The 20,002-nt window shown below is 35.3% G+C and overlaps 1 protein-coding gene across 1 annotated transcript; it reads right to left on the reverse strand.

Annotated features, from left to right (window-relative positions):
• Positions 1 to 4,997: 4,997 nt before the first annotated feature.
• Positions 4,998 to 7,013, reverse strand: LOC143567202 (uncharacterized protein At1g28695-like). The gene is made up of 3 exons (XM_077053670.1): positions 6,715 to 7,013; positions 6,245 to 6,631; positions 4,998 to 5,650 (listed from the first exon to the last, which is right to left on the reverse strand). Exons 1-3 carry the CDS (start codon positions 6,946 to 6,948, stop codon positions 5,150 to 5,152), a joined length of 1,122 nt encoding a protein of 373 aa, XP_076909785.1. The 5' UTR covers positions 6,949 to 7,013; the 3' UTR covers positions 4,998 to 5,149.
• Positions 7,014 to 20,002: the final 12,989 nt, after the last annotated feature.

A 20,002-nucleotide genomic window follows, 5' to 3' on the forward strand; every position in this document is an offset into this window, starting at 1 on the left:
TTTAGGCTACAATAGTCTCAAGATTAATAGCAAATTTAGAGGACTTCATTATCTCAGAAAAGTAAAAACTAAAATTTATTTTGTGTACGGAAGAATTCAATAAAAGATTCAGCAATCAAAAGCTCTCAGAACAATGATATTTTTATTTTAGCCCTGTACAGTGTACATGTTTAAAATTCAACAATCAATTTTTATGTGACTCGAACAAACAAAGAGTGTACCTAACTGGAATTAATCACGCAAACTTAAAATCAGTTGCTTGTTTTGTCTACATTTTGACCAACTAGAAAGACAACAGATTTGGCCACTTTAGAAAAATTTCAGGTTCATTCATCTCAAAGAGATTCGTAATAAACATCTCACGGGGGGTGTAAACAAGCCGAGCCCAAGCTCTACTAGGCTCAAGCTCAGTTCGTTTTGACCTGCAAGAGCTCAGGCTTGGCTCGTTTATTATTTTATATATATATATATATATATATATATATATATATATAGAAAAGGGTTCAAATAAGAATAAGGAGTTTCCTAGGAATGGTAAGAACCAACAAATTTTTGACATTTGGCATTACAAATGATGGTGAAAGAACAATTCTAGGAAACTATGTCGGTTATAATGATGAAAGAGTAATTCTAGGAAACTATGACGGTTATTGGTAATTTTAAATCTCAACCATTGATTAACATGATCCAATGGCTATGATTTATTCCTAGTCTTCATAGGAAACTACTTATTTTTAGGATAAACCTCCCATATATATATATATATATATATATATATATAGGGGAAGGTTAACGTGCAAATGAAATTAACGTGCTAAACGTGAGAATCAAGTAGAGTAATTATATATACAAGTAGAGTAATTATCATAGAGTAATTATGTAATTACTCTATAATGTAATTACTCTACAATGTAATTACATAATTACTCTACTTGATTCTCACGTTTAGCACATTAATTTCATTTGTACGTTAACCTTACCCTATATATATATATATATATATATATATATATATGTTTTTAGTTACTTTTATAATTTTGAGAAAAACCTTAAACGAGCGTAATTTCGGCTTGAGCTTGTGTAGCACCTTAAACGAGCCAAAGCTCTCGGCTATGCAGTGTAAAATCCATAGAAGTCCAAAAGAGAATAAACTTAAGAAATATACAAGGCTCATCAACGCTTGACTAGCCTAAATTAAAAGTTTTCAGAACAATTATATTTTTATTTTAGCCATGCACATATCTAACATTTAACAATCAGCTTTATGTGATTCAAACAAACAGAGAGTGTACCTGATCGTAATTAATCAAAATTATACGCAAACTTCCAAAGCGGTTTCTTGTTTTGTATACATTTTGACCAACTACAAATGCACCAGATTTTGACCACTTAAGGAAAATTTCGGGTTCACTCATCTCAAAGAGATTCGTAATAAGCATCTTAACTGTCAAGCACCCCAGTCTAGGGGTGTAAACGAGCCAAGCCAAGACCGAGCTCGAGCTCGGCTCGTTTTGACCTACGGAAGCTTAAACTCAGTTCGTTTATTAATTATTCTATACAGATTTTTTTGTAATTATATTTATAACTTAGAGAAAAACCTGAAACGAGCCTAAGCTCAGCCTGAGCTCGTGTACCTTAAATGAGCCAATGCTCGGCTCGAGTTTGTTGTGCAGCGTAAAACTAATACATAGAAGTCCAAACGAGATCAAGCCTAGAAATATACAAGCCTCGTTAACGCTCAACGAGTCTGAACAAGCTTCCCATACAAGGCTCGAGCTCAAGCTCAATAACTAAACGAGTTTTCTTTTAGGCTCGTTTTGACCTATGATAGCTTAAGCTTGGCTCGTTTATTAATTATTTTATACATGTTTTTAATTATATTTATAACTATAAACAAGCTGAAGCTTCACTCGAGCTCATGTAGTACCTTATACAAACCAAAGCTAGGCTCGAGCTCGGTTGTGCAGTGTAAAACTAATAATAGATGTCCAAACGAGATTAAACCTAAATATATACAAGCCTCAATGAGTCTAAACAAGCTTCCCAAACAATGCTCGAGGTCGATAACTAAACGAGCTTTATTTTATTTGAGGCTCAGCTTGAGCTCGATAAACCTCGGTTCATTTCAAACTTTTTTATCGATCCGGTCTCAAGTAATGTGATTCTCATTACAACTGTAGTCCAAATTACTAATTGATACAATTACAAACCAAATCAACAGTCAACAGATACATATGAACGAATACTATACTATCGAGTAACCCTAGGTTCTACTTCAAGCCCTAATTTTTGCCTATTTAAATGTTTTAGTGATTGATAATAGATTCAACTTCACAAAATTAAATCAACGATAGATTATTATTATTATTATTATTATTATTATTATTATCTGAACAGTGTGAATTAGCTAGCCCATGGTGACGTGGAGAGTGTGTTAATCCGGCGAGATTGAAGATGAAGACTTGTATCTGTATTTGGTAATCTAGCCATGAGTAAACGGTACGGTTTGGTACGGGTAATTTTTGAATTCTGCGTTCTAAATTTTGCATTCGATATGAGTACCCGAGCTCATCCTGATTTGGTATAACAAAGTTTGGTTGCGCTTTACCTAGCAGCTGTGGTGTGAAAAAAGAATAAAACCATAAAACCGAACTGTGTCTATAACCCAAAATAACGAATTCGAATCGGGAATTTGGATTTCGATTCAGTTATATACTTATACTAGTTTTAGAGCCCGTGTAACATATGGATTATCCAAATTATAAAATTACAGGTAAAGAAAATAATTACATAACGTATATAAAAAAATGTATTACATCTATACTATGTGTATATAAATTTATTTTACTTATACCACAAAATGATCTTTTTTTTAAATGAACTTAATAAAAATATTCACGTGCAAAAACGTATCCGAGAACGCTCGTTTTATTAAAACTTTAATTGTCAGTATCATATGTGTATAATTGAAAGAATTCAAGGAGAATGTTTCTCATACAATAGTAGTTCTGACCGCTCAGCCTATATACTAAAGGAGTGTTACATTTATTGATATATTAATCAATTTACAACCCATAGAAGGAAAGAAGAACATTATTTTATAACGAAGAATGTTCTTCAAGAACTATGTTTTTCTGAACGAAACCATAAAAAAGATTTTGATAAGTTTGATAAAAATAACATGTTAATCCATTCAATTTTGTGAATATTTTGCTTCATTTGAGCATAGTTTTGCATGACATGTTTCCCATATAACGTTCTGATCACCATTGAAGAAAAAGTTAATGCTGACACAAATATTTCAAATTTGATACAAGTTATAAGATACGCTTTGGGGTGACATGTCGTAAGTGTTCACTATCTATTCTAAAATTTTAATAGTCGAGGGAAAAATAGTCAATTTACCAAATCCTGAACCTTTTGAGTTTTTCCAACAATGTCATTGAAAATAAATTTGAAACCCAAATCATATTTAAAATTCTAACTTTCATACATTTGACATTTTCAAGTCAACACTTTGAACCCGTAACAAATTTGACGATAAATTTATTTGCATTCTCAAACTTTTAAAAATACTCAGATTTCTCATTTTGGCCCATAACAAATTTTGAAAGTTTGTACCAAACAATCTATTTACCAATTTTTTATTGTAAAAACAAAATTTAAGTTCCACAAAACCCGAAACAATTCATAAAAAACCAAGAAAATAAATATGATAAACTTTGTTATATATGAAAGTGATTGGTATATATTTACTAAATTACCCAAAAAAATATAGTTTACTAAATTAACCGAAATAATTAATTGATATATTTAAAGCATATATTTATAATTTATAGATTTATATGACAATTTAAATAATAATAATAATATTAATAATAATAATAATAATAGATAAATGGATTGATTTAAAAAAAATGAATCAACTTTTAAGCATAGATTTATGATTTAATAATTAAGAAAATTACTTTGTAAAATAAAAGCATGTTCGAGTTTTGTTTTTCTTTATAATCTTCAACAATATACATAGTAAATATGTTAATGATAACATTTTAAATTGCATATTCTTTTCAATCTTTAACAAACATGGTTTGTTGTTAATTTTTGAATTTCACAAAGTATTTTGGAATATATAGTAAAATAATATGTTAATATTTATTTTTATAAAAATGTATAAATATAATATAAATAAAATATAAAAGGAAAGTGAATATGGACTGGTCAATTAAGATTTGAAGAGAAAAAAGTTGTAAGGTTTAACCATAAATTGACACGTGCCATAATTATTTTATTTTATTAGAATATGTAGATTTGAATCCGAATTTGGAATAGTTTTTGATTTTCAGATGTAGTAGCTGGGTGTGAAAAAAAGCAGGAAAAGAAAACTAAAAACCGAATCGTGTCTGTGACCCAACAAAACGAATTCAAACTAGGAATTTGGATTTTGATTCGGTTAAACCCGAATCCAAATTTGGAATTAATTTTTATGATTTTCGGATTTGTATTTTCTTAATGCGATTTGTTATGACCTAGTGTGGATTTTTATAACCAAAGCAACTCACTAACACATAATAAGGCGCAATAGTGTAAAGTATTCATAGATGCGGATCATAACATCCGATATGACGTGTTATTATCAACTAATGTGGGTTTAAGAAACCAAAAAAGCGAACCAATATATGACAAGACCCATTAAAACTAACCGTGTTAAGTAATCAAACACATTGATTAATAGCTAAAAAAGGATTTTTTATTAATCAACACGTGTTTGTATAGTTAAAAGAACCCAAAAACAAATGATAACGTCCATCAAATACCATTATATAAAATTCTATAAAAATTGACGATTTTACATGTTAGCAACATAGGCTAACATACCAAAAAAGAGTTCTTGTCTACAAGTAGTCAAATACTCCACGAATATTCACTTTTAAATGATTAAATTGCGAACATTTTCAAATAACTATGAAAATAGTTTGTTACATCTTACAAATTAAATAAAACAAAGTCCAATAGTCCACATATCAAATGCCATTGTCAAAACTTATAAAATAAACATAATACAACTTCTGATCAAAATAACTTGTTACACATTGTACAAAAGTTTACAAAAGATATATACACACTCCATTGCTCTCAATTCTCAATATCATTGTTTCCATGAATGTCGACATGCTGCGTGATCAGACCAGTGAAACTCCAACATATCATCCTCACAAGAACCCTTAAACCTTTTCCAATCATGAAGAACCTTGATCAAATCAGTGACTTTAGCTTTAATACTCTGGCAACAATTCGCATGAACCGTCGAAACCTCCTTAACATCTCTACTCTTTTGACAAAATCCACTGAAACATATCGTGTCTAGGAACCTAACTCGAAGGCCTAACCGTTTAAAAGCGCCTTTTCTCATTAAATCATATAGAGCATCTTGTTCTTTCTTCCCTTCTGAATTATCTTTCTCTTGATACCATTCGTCGTACAATGCAATGGTTTTGTTGTTTGATCTGATCATGTAGAAACCCGTGTTGATCGGGTTGTTGTGTGACCATTGATCACCGTTGAAACGATCTAAGCTGATTTGAAGATCCAAGGTTTCGTCTATCATCAGCTGTGGAAATGGATTCCTTAGCCATAGTATATCCATATCCTACAAATTTGAAGAACAAAGAGCTTGAATAATGAATATCATCAATATGTTGAAGAAAATAAATTACATCAAAATTTAACATATCTTTTACTTTTGTTTATCAATGTATAAAACTTGCACTTATTTTCACTACATATTGGATGCAACATATTTAAAGTCTTGTCCAATTGTGTGCTATATTATATTAAGTGGTATTGATGCGGTTATTATAACATCCTGGGCAGATTTCATATCAGTCATGAACGGGAGATATTCGGTTTATAAGAAATTTGGTGTCTCAAATAACAGTAACGTTTTTGAACGCATTACGTAACGCTTTTGGACGCGCTGAATGTGGTTGAAAAAAAAACTCCGTTTAGGTGATTGGTAACATGAGGATGGGTGACCTTCTGGCTGATAAATGCATGCCCAACTAGATAAACTTTAAAAGAAAGTTGTGCGAAATTAATGGACAAAACAAATAATATTGGTTGATATGAATGATCGGACGTTAAAAAGCATTAAAAATTGCGATAATGCAAGTATGTTGCATGCACTGGATTAATACACAAAACAATATATGTTTTAAACAATTAGAAAGGTGAAACATTTTACCGTGAAAATAAAGTTGTAACCATGTTTAAGAACATCTCCAAGAAAAAGTGTTCTTCTCCACATCATCTTTATGAAATCATCGGACATGAACATCTTCTCACCACCATCAAACTCGACACCCTCAGTTTCCAATTTGTAGCAGTGTAGTTTTAGAAACATGCATTTGTCATAGGCAGTTTGATCAACCGCAACGATCAAAAGATGTTCCTTAAGCGATTGAGTGGCTTCACCTAGCCAAAAGGCGTCTAGGAATATGTCAAGCATGGGTTTATCGCCTTCGGTGTAGGCTTTATTAGCAATGGCTATGATCACGGTATTGGTTTCGGTTGAAGCTCCTGCCAATGCCTCTCCTAACTCATCTCTATATGTATTTTCGTGCATGTCGGGCTACAAAATGTTGACATGAACATATCATAAGGGATCCATGAAATCATGTATAGGGCTTGAGGATATATCATGAGGAAGCTCACCATAGATGGTTGTGATTGTGATGGTAATTCTGATTCTGGTTCTGATTCTGATGGTAATATTAGGGGATTGGAGCGGTAAAATTTATTGGTCATGTTTGTTATCGACAAGGATCCGTCCTTGTTTGATCCAAGATAAATGACGAAAAGAGTAAACAGGGAGAAAGACCATAGGCCAAGAAGAATTCGAGCCTTGGGGTGTTGACCACCTGATATTTCGTGTTCTACTACTTTCATGATGGCGCCGATGGTGTTTTCCGGTTGATTTGGCCGGAGGGATTGATGGATTGTTATGTGATCATTATGTTTGATTGGTAGAGTATGATGATGAAAAGAACCAAAAGGTTTGAAGGAAATGAAGAACGTAATTGATAAAGAAACTAAGGAAAAGAAAAGAGGAAATAAGAGCCATTCAAAACATAACTAACGTAACTAACTTATGTGGGATGTGATGAAGCTAAATGGACTAAGTGACTTGCGTGTCTAAATATGAAGACATCTTTTAAGTTTAATACTAGCTTTTAGCCCGCGTGTTACACGATTTATCTTTAAGGGCTTTTTTTTTAAAAAAAATATAATATTATGAATATATATTTTTAATGCATGATGTACTTAGGTATTAAAATTAAATGTTACATGAACATATAAAGTATAGTTTGTTTTATTTTTCGTTCGTATATCAAATGAAGTCCATGGGTTTTCAATTTAGCGTGACCCAAGATTTTGTTGTTTAAGATAATTTGGTTATTTTTATTTGTTTTTTTGTATGTTCATTTGCGTTCTTGTATGTTTTCGAGAACTGCTCGTTTAGGTTTTAAACAAACGAGCATGATCAACATACTCAGTTTTTTAATGAACGGACATGGACACCAAATTTTGTTAGAATATATGTACGTGTTCGGTTAAAGTTAAATATTCGAACACGGACATGCCATAATTGTCCAGTTCTCCAAAAGAAGGTGCCGGTACATGCATGTTCAACAAATTATTCTAAACCACAAAGACACTGTAATCACATTTAGTGAAAAGAAAACCTAAACAGTAGCTTCGATCTTTGATATAAACAAAGTTTTGTTTGAATTAAACTTAATATAAAATATAGATAATTAGATATAGGGGAAAGTTAACGTATAGTGATAACTGTGAGAATCAAATAGTGTAATTATATATACAACATAGTGTAGTGTAATTATAATTACACTACGATGTAATTACATGCAAAGGAAGAAGCTTGTAATGCTCTTGATTCACCCATGTATGCCAAAACGATCCGAATTTATACAATCGTCTGCAAATTTGGATAAAATAAAAAAAATCCCCCAGTGATAGAACATTGTAGTTTTTTCTTTTATAAACAATTATAATAGATTTCTTGATTCACTCAAGTTTATCATAACCCATATATATAACACATCAAGGTTCAACCTTTTTATAAAAAGATTTGGTTTGTTGATTAAGAAAACTTGTTGGTCTCTTTTTTTTAGCTCAAAGCATTGAACAAAATATGAAAGTTATGCCATCTATTCAGATGACGAGAAAGCTAGAAAGTTATACTTTAATATTCTATGATGAACAGTGACACTGCGGTCTCGAGTTTCATTTAACTAAGGAAAGGGAAGGAAAATGAGGGATAGAAAAAATGTAGAAACCGTTCGATATAAAATAAATAAAACACTTTTAATACGATTACAATACAAAGAATGAACAAAAACACATATCTAGAAAGCATTAAATTACAGTACAATTACAACTGAAAAAAATCAAAGTACAAAGAATCGGGTAGAAGTTGGTGACCGAGGATCGTGTTGAACACGAGGTCCTTAAAACAAATTCCGAGTCTCTCCTCGTTTTGTTTCCCGGGGTACAACGGCCGGAGTAGTATGCACTGCCGGAGTTGACTATGCACCCGAATTGGATCGGTTCGTACCTTATTGGTTGTGTTGGAGAAGATGAAGAAATGTTGGAGAATTTGCAAGCTCTTCAAGTTGCAAAATGGTGTGTCTCAAACCCAAGCCTTGCCTTTGTATTTATAGTGGAGCTAGGATCAAAGACTCAAAACTAAAAAATAAATTGCATTAAACGTCTTTAATGTTTTTTATTCTGATTTTGAATTCAATCCGTAACTCCTGTCGAAAAATAAATTGCATTAAACGCCATTAATGCTTTTTATTCTTATTTTGATTTCCAACCACTCATCTTTGAGCTTCGATATCTCATTCATCTTAGCTCGGTTTTGGACATGGTTTGACTCGTTGTGATGCTCTCACATAAAGGATAACAAACCCGTAAATAATTATTTATAATACGCAAATATAAATATGATTATTAATGTCCAAAAATTAGCAAACTCATTTTTTTGCTAACATTTTTCCAACAATCCCCCACATGAATGGAAATTGATCCGCTCATGCAAGTTTCAAACGATGCAATTCAGCGGTTGAATATTGTAGGAAAGGTAGGTGTTACCCTTTGAACCCTCCTGTGTGAAGTATACTTAGCCTCCTGGCGGTCTTTGAACATACCCCGTTAGTGTAGACGACAATACACTTCACACAACATTGTCCCTGGTTTAGTCAACCCCTCACTGTCGTGTCCTATTATGGTCCTGGAACACTAGCCTGGTTCCGCGAGAGCTCTAGGATTTTTGCCCCAAAATCCATTTGAAGCGACCCTACTTCTCTTTCATGTAGGTGATTCCCGCTCGAATCTTTAAAAGCCATAGGTTATTCTTGATTTCTATAAGTCATTAACCTTTGTTATGTTTATCCTCGTTTCATGTCACTGATTAGAATGGACTAGGACGCATGCATGCGCAACGCCCTTTAAGTTTGGTTTGGGGTACTCCCCCACAGTGACTACCCTTGGTTTCATGATTAAGTTTTCCTATTAAACTTAGATCTTGGGATCTCCAGTCAACTAAGTTAGGTTTCCCTCATGTCCCCTTTTCTATGGGCTTCAGTCCCATTCCTCTTGATGACTTATAAACTAACTCTTTGCTTAAGCCTTTGGTTAATGGGTCCGCAATGTTATCTTTTGACTTCACATAGTCAATTGTGATAACACCCGTTGAGAGTAGTTGTCGTACTGTATTATGTCTTCGTCGAATATGCCTTGATTTGCCATTGTACATTACGCTATGGGTTCTACCAATTGCTGATTGACTGTCACAATGTATGCAAATAGCCGACAAAGGTTGTGGCCATATTGGAATATATTCCATAAATTGACTAAGCCATTTCTCCTCTTCGCCACACTTATCTAAGGCGATAAACTCCGATTCCATCATGGATCTAGCTATAACTGTTTGCTTAGACGACTTCCAAGAAATAGCCACACCACTAAGTGTGAATACGTACCCACTTGTTGATTTGGAATCTTTTATATCCGAAATCCAATTCGCATCACTGTATCCTTCGATTACAGCCGTATCACGGTTATAATGGAGTCCATAGTCTCTCGTGTATCTCAAGTATCTTAGCAACCGCGTGATACTTTTCCAATGTTCCTCGCTTGGATTACTGGTGTATCTACTTAGCCGACTCACGGCATAAGCTAAATCGGGTCTAGTACATGTCATAAGATACATTAGACTACCAATTATTCTTGAGTACTCACGTTGAGTAACCCCCTTGCCTCTATTTTTGAATAGATGGTGGGTCATATCAATTGGTGTTGACGTGACACGCGTGCCATCCTTATTGAATTTCTCAAGAATCTTGTCCACGTAGTGAGATTGACTCAAAACAAGACCGTTTTGGGTTCTAGTGATTTGTACCCCAAGAATCACGTCCGCGAGACCCAAGTCTTCATGTCAAACCTCGCTTTCAACATGTCTTTTGTTGATCTGATCATGTTATCATTACTCCCAATGATAAGCATATCGTCTACATAAAGACATAATATCACATATCCTCCCGGCGTCTCTTTTACATAGACACATTTGTCACACTCGTTTATTTTGAAACCATTGTCAAGCATGACATGATCAAACTTTAAGTGCCATTGTTTTGGAGCTTGCTTCAAACCATGTAAGGACTTGACAAGTTTACATACCTTGTCCTCTTTTCCTGGGGCAGAGAAACCCTCGGGTTGCTCCATGTAAATCTTTTCATCTAAATCACCATTTAGAAATGCGGTTTTTACTTCCATTTGGTGAACTTCCAAAATTCGTAAAGCCGAGATAGCAAGAACCAATCTTATGGAAGTTATTCGCGTGATAGGAGAGTAAGTGTCAAAGTAATCTAGACCCTCCTTTTGTCTATACCCTTTGATTACTAATCTTGCCTTGTACTTATCAATACTTCCATCAGCTTTCATCTTCCTTTTGAATATTCACCGATATCCAAGTGGTTTACAACCCGGCGGAAGATCTACTAACTCCCAAGTATGATTTTGCAATATAGAATCTATCTCGTTCTTAATTGCTTCTTTCCATTGAGGTGCTTTCGAGGATGTTACCGCCTCGCGTTAGGTATTGGGCTCACCCTCCACCATATAGCTCATGAAATCCGAACCGAAAGACTTTTCAATCCTTGGTCGTTTACTTCGTCTAAGCTCACTCTCGTTTTCCCCGGGTTGTTCATGTCTATCATGAACCATATCATCAAACGCTCTTGATGTACTTGCTTCATCAACCGATTTTAATGAAGTTGAGTGTGTTTGTCTTAAACAAGGAAACACATTTTCAAAGAATTCAGCGGTCCTCCATTCCACGATAGTGCCTTCATGTACATTGGGATTCTTGGACTCATGTACAATAAACCGATGCACATTACTATGGTGTGCATATCCAATAAATATGCAATCCACAGTTTTGGGTCCTATTGTCAATGCCTTTGGTGATGGAACTGTCACTTTGGCTAGGCACCCCCACACTTTCAAGTATTTATATGATGGTTTCTTACCCATCCATAACTCATACGGAGTCTCGCTTATTTTCTTGCGGGGTATCTTATTCAAGAAATAGTTGGCCGAGACAATAGCCTCCCCCCCACAGGTCATATCTCACTCCCGAGCTAATCAACATGGCGTTCATCATCTCTTTCAAAGTGCGATTCTTACGTTCAGCAACGCCATTTGATGGTGGAGAATATGGTGGGGTTAGCTCATGTATTATGACACTTTGCGCACATAATTCGATCCGCGAAAGGTGAAACATATTCACTGCCCCTATCACTACGCACGACTTTTATTCTCCTTTTAAGTTGATTCTCAACTTCATTTTTATACAAGGTGAACTTGTCTATTGCTTTATCCTTACTTTTAAGTAAGTATACATGGCAATATCGAGTAGAATCATCAATAAACGTGATGAAGTATTTGTTCCCACCTCTTGTGGGAGTGGCTTTTAAATCACACACATCGGTGTGAATTAAATCAATGGGTTCAGTTATTCTTTCAACCAATTTGAAAGGCTTTTTCGTTGATTTTGGATTCAACACATGTTTCGCATTTGGATTTTGAATCAATTTTAAACTTTGGAATGCTATTAAAATTGATTAAGCGACGAGTTGAATTAAAATTTACATGTCCTAGTCTACCATGCCAAACACAAGAATTTGAAAACTCAAGCATGTAAATAGAAGTAGTAGTTTTATTCATTGAGTTCTTAACAACAGTTACATTCAATTTAAACATAACATTGTCAGCATAACCCTTGCCAACATACATTCATTTCTTAGACAAAATAACTTTGTCCGATTCAATCACCAAACGAAATCCAAACTTGTTGAGCATCCATCCCGAGACAAGATTCTTACGTATCTCGGGAACATAGAGGGTGTTGGACAGTGTGAGCTCCTTCCCAGAAGTCCACTTCAAGACCACATCGCCTTCTCCCATGATATCCGCAGTCGCATTATTCCCCATATAAAGCTTTTGGTCACTCACCGCCTCTTTAAAATTCTTAAAGAATTGTTTGTCGCCGCAAACATGGCGGGTTGCGCCGGTGTCAACATACCATCCGTTGGGAGCGCCCCCCCACAATGTTGACTTCCTCGATGAAAGCTGCTTCCTCGGTTATCATCGCCACGAGAGGAGTGCCATCCTCGTCTACCATATGCGCGCGCGAGCGCTTTGGTTCCTTGCATTGGTTGGCACGGTGCCCCACGCCATTGCAGTTGTAACATGTCCCTTGGAAAGGTGGACGCTTCTTTTTCACAGCCCCTTTCTTTACGCCAAGGTCCATTTTTGCTTTCCCTTTACCGCCATTACCTTTACCCTGTTTACCCCTTTGGAGGATTGTCCATGCTCAACTAATTTTGCCTTGGCGGGAGCATCCACCATGGTAACTTTTTGAGCCACCTTATTTTCCTCCTCAATACGAAGACGAACAATAAGATCCTCCATGGACATCTCCTTTCGTTTGTGTTTAAGATAATTCTTAAACTCAATCCAACTTGGGGGTAATTTCTCAATCACCGTTGCCACTTGAAATGTCTCACTAAGTTCATTCCCTCGGCATAGATATAGTGAAGTATAACTTGCAACTCTTGGACTTGGTTTATCACAATCTTGGAGTCAACCATTTTGTAATCCAAGAAACGAGCGACAACAAATTTCTTTGTTCCCGCATCCTCCGTTTTGTACTTCTTCTCTAAAGACTCCCATAATTCTTGGGCAGTCTTTATTGAAGCATACACGTTATACAACGAATCCACAAGGCCGTTTAACACGTAGTTACGACATAAGAATTCCGAATGCTTCCACGCATCTACCGCGCTCAATGCTTGAACGTCGGTCTCCCCTTCGGCGTTCGTAGCCGGGGGAGCGGATTCCTTCAAGAACCGTGCTAGGTTCAAGGTGGTCAAATAGAAAAACATCTTTTTGTTGCCAACGTTTAAAGTGCAGACCCGAGAACTTCTCGGGGTTTTCAGCGTGATTAGCCATGGTGGACGCTCCCACCACGGTGTTCAAAGGGGTACCGGTAACGGTTTCGCTTGACGGTGTTGCCATTTTTCCTGAGAAAAATAAACTTCGCCCAGTTAATAATTCAGAAAATATATAGTGGATGCTCCCACTTTAATTAAAAGTTACTCAAAACTTTTATCACAATTCTTGAATTACTCAAACGAAGGTGTTCTAAGTCCAACTTTGAAGGGACCAATGATGAGTTTTCATTGAAAAGAATAAAGTTAATTGTAACCGGATTTTGGGTTTACCAAAGTACTCCTTTGAATAAAACCCAAAAAAAATGTTTTTTTTTTTAAACCGAACGGTGTTTTAAAAAATTTGTTTTAAGATTGTAGGAACCGTTCGATATAAAATAAATAAAACACTTTTAATACGATTACAATACAAAGAATGAACAAAAAACACATATCTAGAAAGCATTAAATTACAGTACAATTACAACTGAAATAAATCAAAGTACAAAGAATCGGGTAGAAGTAGAAGTTGTGACCGAGGATCGTGTTGAACACGGGGCCCTTAAAACAAATTCCGAGTCTCTCCTCGTTTTGTTTCCCAGGGTACAACGACCGGAGCAGTATGTACTGCCGGAGTTGACTATGCACTCGAATTGGATCGGTTCGTACCTTCTTGGCTGTGTTGGAGAAGATGTAGAAATGTTGGAGAATTTGCAAGCTCTTCAAGTTGCAAAATGGTGTGTCTCAAACCCAAGCCTTGCCTTGGTATTTATAGTGGAGCTAGGATCAAAGACTCAAAACTAAAAAATAAATTGCATTAAACGTCTTTAATGCTTTTTATTCTGATTTTGAATTCAATCCGAAACTCTTGTCGAAAAATAACTTGCATTAAACGTCTTTAATGTTTTTTATTCTTATTTTGATTTCCAACCACTCATCTTTGAGCTTCGATATCTCATTCATCTTAGCTCGGTTTTGAACATGGTTTGACTCGTAGTGATGCTCTCACATAAAGGATAACAAACCCGTAAATAATTATTTATAATACGCAAATATAAATATGATTATTAATGTCCAAAAATTAGCAAACTCATTTTTTTGCTAACATTTTTCCAACAAAAAATATGTAGTGTTCCCGAGTTCCATTTAAGAAAGGAAAAGGAAGAAAAGGTTAAAATAGGTGTTCCCGAGTTTCATTAAAAGAAAGAAAAGGAGGGGAGACAAGAGAAAATGATGAGTAAAATAAAAGAATTTGTATCTTTCCAAATTGGAAAGATTATGAAGGAAAATAAGTTGAAGAGAAGGAGAAGATACCAAAAGAAAAGATAAGAAGAGAAAATTTTCTTTTCATAAATGAACTCGGGAACACAGCGTGAAGGTTTTGCTACTTATTTCTAAAAAATAGTTTAAAGAAGGAAAAAAGAATAAATTTGTATAAAGTAAAACAAAGAAAAAATATAGTAATTTGATGACGACTCACCTGCTCAGCAATGTTTCCAGCTTGTGAAAGAGCATCTTGATTCTTAGCAGCTTTGTTAACACTAATCTTGCTCATTTCTTCATACAACTCATCCACCACCACATCTTTATAATCCTTATCGTCTTTACACTCCTACTTGTGCTTAACAGACCACCCGGATGAACCAAAATCTTGCGATTTCTCAGATAAATCCATGAATAGTGACCTTGTAATCACATCCTTTTCACCCTTATCTTTTTCATTTGATTCAGCAATAATCTCATTAAGCATCTTTTTATATATAACACAAACCGAACTACATCTGGATAATGGGTAAGCGAGCAACAAGCTGCGCCGCTATCCCCTTTTGAATCGCAAAGCCTATTCTACTAAATATAAATCCTTGGTTCATCGGGCTCTGCGAGTCACTGTGAACCACCTTCTGCACCCGCTCCAAGAAGCGAACCGCCTCGGGAGCTAGGGATCCAAAAGTGTCGAAGGCAAATGGAATGAACACGTGCTGATTCTCCAAACACGATGTCTCATGCTTAGCAACATTCCTAGACTCCGCTCTTAAAACCGCCTGTCCCGGTACGAAGCCACTGTCTCTTAGCCCCACCAACGGGGACACCCCAGTGAGGTCAACACACGCATGCTTACCCCCTGCCCAGCCAAACACAAGAACATCCGCATGACGCAGGGTAGATCTTCCCTCACGCGGATCAGTCAAAAATTTAACAGGTGCCTCTTTCTTGGCTGAGATTCCGGCATGTCCCATAACACATCTCTAACCCAGTCATGACGATACTTGAATCCCGGCAATTCCTTACAGTGGAGGGTATGCTCACCGAATCTATCCAAACAAGCTTTTTTACAAATGGGGCATAATTCATCTAGAGGGAAAAGGGGAATCATAAGCCGGTATTTAAGGATGGCTCTGTATTCAACTGCCGACATCCGTTGCCCAAGACCTTCAATAGGCACAACAGTCAAAAAATCCTGGGCATGAGCCCCCTTAAGACAAGCTAAAACTGCCTTTTGAACCAATAAGAATACCAATAAATATAATTATAAACAAATAGTAATAACCTTACCAACATATATACATACATCTACAGCTATCGCCTTTTACAAGCTCTCGACTATCGCCTTTACCACGTGGACATGCAGACTTCAATGACCAGAGCAGCTCTGTTGACGTTCCATTTGGTTCTTTTACACCACATAAATTTGTCTAGTATGACCAATTTATAATATACAAATTACAATCCATGTCTAACAAGAAGCCAAGGATAGCTTATTTTATTGCCATATGAATTACTCTCTGCAGATGTATACCTCTAAAGCCAATAATCTCATATGAACATTATATTTATGAGTCCAAAGAGTTAATAAAATTACTGAATGGTCTAAAGCTAAAGTAGTTATTGTTGTGTGTTTAGCTGTTTATTTTTGTGAATTTAAAATAAAAGTTAATTAAATAAAAGATTTTGGGGTAGTTGAAACCTTATAAGACCACCTGTTATGGTGCGTTAAGCCAGCGTTATGGCTCCAAAACGCGGGGGGAACACTGCCCCCACCTGCGTTATGTTGAAGTTAAATTTGTAAGCGTTGTATATACAACGCTGAGAATGGCACACGAATCAAAAAATGTTACCGTTGGGTTAATGGAGCCGTTGGATTTTTTTTTTAAAAAAAACTAATTATATTTATACTATATAAACAAACCAAACTCATATTTTTGAACACATTCCTTCCAATCTACCAATTTACACAAATATTTATATCTTTTACACTAATATTTCTACCATCATGTTTCCAAACAACAACCAAAATATTCTCGGTTTCGGTCAATATGCCCGTCAAGCCAACCAAAATCCACAACCGAACCAATCTACCGCGCCGACGCCAACCGTACCCGTCCCGCAAATGTATGACCCGCAAATGGCCGCGTACTTCGCACTTCTACAAAACTCTATGCCAAATGCGGTGCCCGGTTTCCAAAACCCATCGACAAACATTTTTGCGGGTTCGGGTTCCCAACCCGCCCCGGAGACCCAACCCGAGGTCGAGTTCGTGCCGGAGACACAACCCGAGGGCGGTTCGAGCCAACGCGGACGTTCGAAAAAACACGCAAAGAAGCCCGCCGGCGAACCTCGGGTTAAAAAGACGGTGATATCGTGGAGTATCGACGAGTGTGTACTATGTGCTCGTGCTTGGTGCCAAATATCGGAAGATGCCAAATGCGGTAGGTTTTTAAAATGCATATATATATTTTTTAAATTTCTTATAACAAACATTAAACTTGTAATGTTTTTATTTTTTTAGCGAACTATCAAAAAACGGGGTATTTTGGCACAAAATTATAGAGAGGTTTCACAACCTTGGCGGGGACTCGCGTCGAGAAAAAGATTCGTTATTGTCGAAATGGGGCGACATAAACACCAAATGCATGGCTTTCCATACGGTTTTCTCTCGGATGAATCGAACTAGGAGTAGCGGTGTCTCGGACGCGGAAGTCATGGATAACGCGTTGGTTGAGTTTCAACATAAGGTCGGCCGGACCTTCAACTACTTTGACATTTGGAAAGACCTCTTGAGGTTTCACCCAAAATGGGGCTTGGTGATGGATGCCGAAGTCGAAGCCAAAGGCGAAGGTGGTCCGCGTAAAAGAAAGTCTAAAACATCATCTTCGGTTGATCCAGACACGCCTCGTTCCGACGCTCGAAACTTCAACTTAAGCGATAATGACCCCGTGAATACCACCGACATGCCTCGGCCGGGGGGTAGAAGAACCAAAGGCAAAGGAAAGGGGAAAGGGGCCGGTTCGTCGTTGGCAACGGGTTCGAATCCCGAATTGGAAAGCCAATTCCAATTAATGAACTCTCGACTCCAAGATTTACACCAACTTGGAACCCAACGACTTCAATTAAATTTGGACGCCGTCGACCTACTTCGAAGGAATGAGATGGACAAAGACATCGAGATTTTATCAAACGAGCCATCCGAAGAAGACCCGATAGTCCAATCTCTAAAAGCCGCTCGACGAGCGAAAATTTTAGAAAAATATAAATGAGTTTTAGTTTTATTAGTATTATTTATGTTTTTTTATTTTAATTTGACGTATTTTTTTTAATTTAGTTTAATGTAATTTTTATTTGGAAGTTTAACGTAATTTTTAATTTTATGTTAATTTATTTAAATGAATTATTATTTAAAAAACAAATAAAATTATAATGACTGGGCGCCACGTGGCGCATAACCCCTGGATGTGAAGAGTTATGACTACAACCTGTTTTTGTACAAAATCATAACTCTGACTGGGCGCCACGTGGCGCATAACCCCTGGATGTGAAGCTTTACGACTACACATGATCTAAATACATCGGCTCTTTCTAAGTAATTTGAAATTGACATAAATTGGTGCTAGTTGAGGGAACCACCACTCCCCTTTTCTTATTGCTTTATTTTATTTTGTTGGAAATAATCACTTTAAATGACGTAGTGCATTAGAGTTTTCAAATCACCCTTTTCTTTTTAACAGTTTATTATTGTTATTATTATTTTTTTTTTACTTTTTTACAACTTGTTAAGCCAAAAATAATACCTAGTAAAACATGAAAATCAATAATTTATCTTTTTTCATTTTCTTTCTAGCTAAAAACTTTTAAACTTAAATAATATTATTAAAGTAAAACATATTATAATATTATCAAAGTAAAACATATTGTGCACATATCATTCACCTATGCATATAAATGCCACATCAGTCGATCTTCCATTAAAGATGGAAATGTGTGCTACGGGAATCGAACTCAAGCCAACAACCGAGATGGAAGCTTAACACAAACACAACAACCACCCAACTAAGCCATATTGATGTTCTATAAATTGAAATATGAATCATATATATTGAAATAATTAAGCTTTATAATGAAATGATTGAATCTCATTAACTATGATTTTAGGAGAATCTCATATAACAATAAATATGTTTCTATAATCATCTAAAATTTTAATAAATGTTTAGCCGTGATTTTTTTTGCATATATAAATTATATATATATATATATATATATTAGTTATGACGTCATTTGGGTCAACGTTCGGGCCGGGTCTGAAAACATTGTTTAAACCTTAAGATTTTCCACCCTAATCATTTTAATCTCTTTCTCTCTCTCTCTCTCTCTCTCTCTCTCTCTCTCTCTCAGCTTACTAACTCCACCATCCACCATCTTCTATATTCCGGTAAAGTAGATCGGGATTAATCATTTTCCGGTAAGGTTATATATTATACTCTAATGACCAACAATGTTATATGATTTTCCCGCAATGTTATATCTTTTTCCGTTAAGGTTTTCCGATATGGTTTTATATTTATTTTAATTGTTATATGATTTTGTAATAATCTCTTTAGGTTGTATATCAAAATCCAAGATTGAATTGATATTTTGAAGTTATTACGGTTTTCTGGTAAAGTTTCCGGTAAGATTTTTGTTTTCCATTTTTGATTATGTTTATATTAATTATTATATGATTTTCTTATAATCTCTTTAGGTTCTATATCAAAATCGAAGATACAATGGAGATTTTCCCTATTTCGTTTTTCCGTTAACGCGATTCAAATATTCTGGTTATCAATTAGAACATCAATTTTACATTTGTGCACGTAATTCAAATCTTTCATAATTGGTAATTCGTTTATTATGTGATATTAATATTAATATTTAATTGTCTCATTTTAGGTTATGTTCCCAACTTGATATAGCTAACTTCGTGGGTTAAGATTTGTTGATAAGATATCTTATTTTTTGTTTAATATTGATGTATAAATGTTAGATAAATTTATAAATGTTACTTTTATGTTTTACTTGCATATTTATATATGTAGATTATGAAAAATGACAAGGTTTTGTTGTCAAATTCAGAGTATAGGTAGATATGTATGTTTATTTAAACTTTTGTA

Source organism: Bidens hawaiensis, unplaced genomic scaffold (assembly GCF_021521415.1).
Source record: "Bidens hawaiensis isolate Kalapana, Puna unplaced genomic scaffold, B.hawaiensis_p1.1 tig00023236_1, whole genome shotgun sequence".
Classification (NCBI taxonomy): domain Eukaryota; kingdom Viridiplantae; phylum Streptophyta; class Magnoliopsida; order Asterales; family Asteraceae; genus Bidens; species Bidens hawaiensis.

Coding starts and splice junctions, on each gene's coding strand:
- LOC143567202 (XM_077053670.1), bottom strand. CDS start 6,948: ATGAAAGTAGTAGAACACGAAATATCAGGTGGTCAACACCCCAAGGCT. Junction 6,632..6,714: donor CACAATCACAACCATCTATG/GTGAGCTTCCTC, acceptor AACATTTTGTAG/CCCGACATGCACGAAAATAC. Junction 5,651..6,244: donor GTTACAACTTTATTTTCACG/GTAAAATGTTTC, acceptor TCAAATTTGTAG/GATATGGATATACTATGGCT.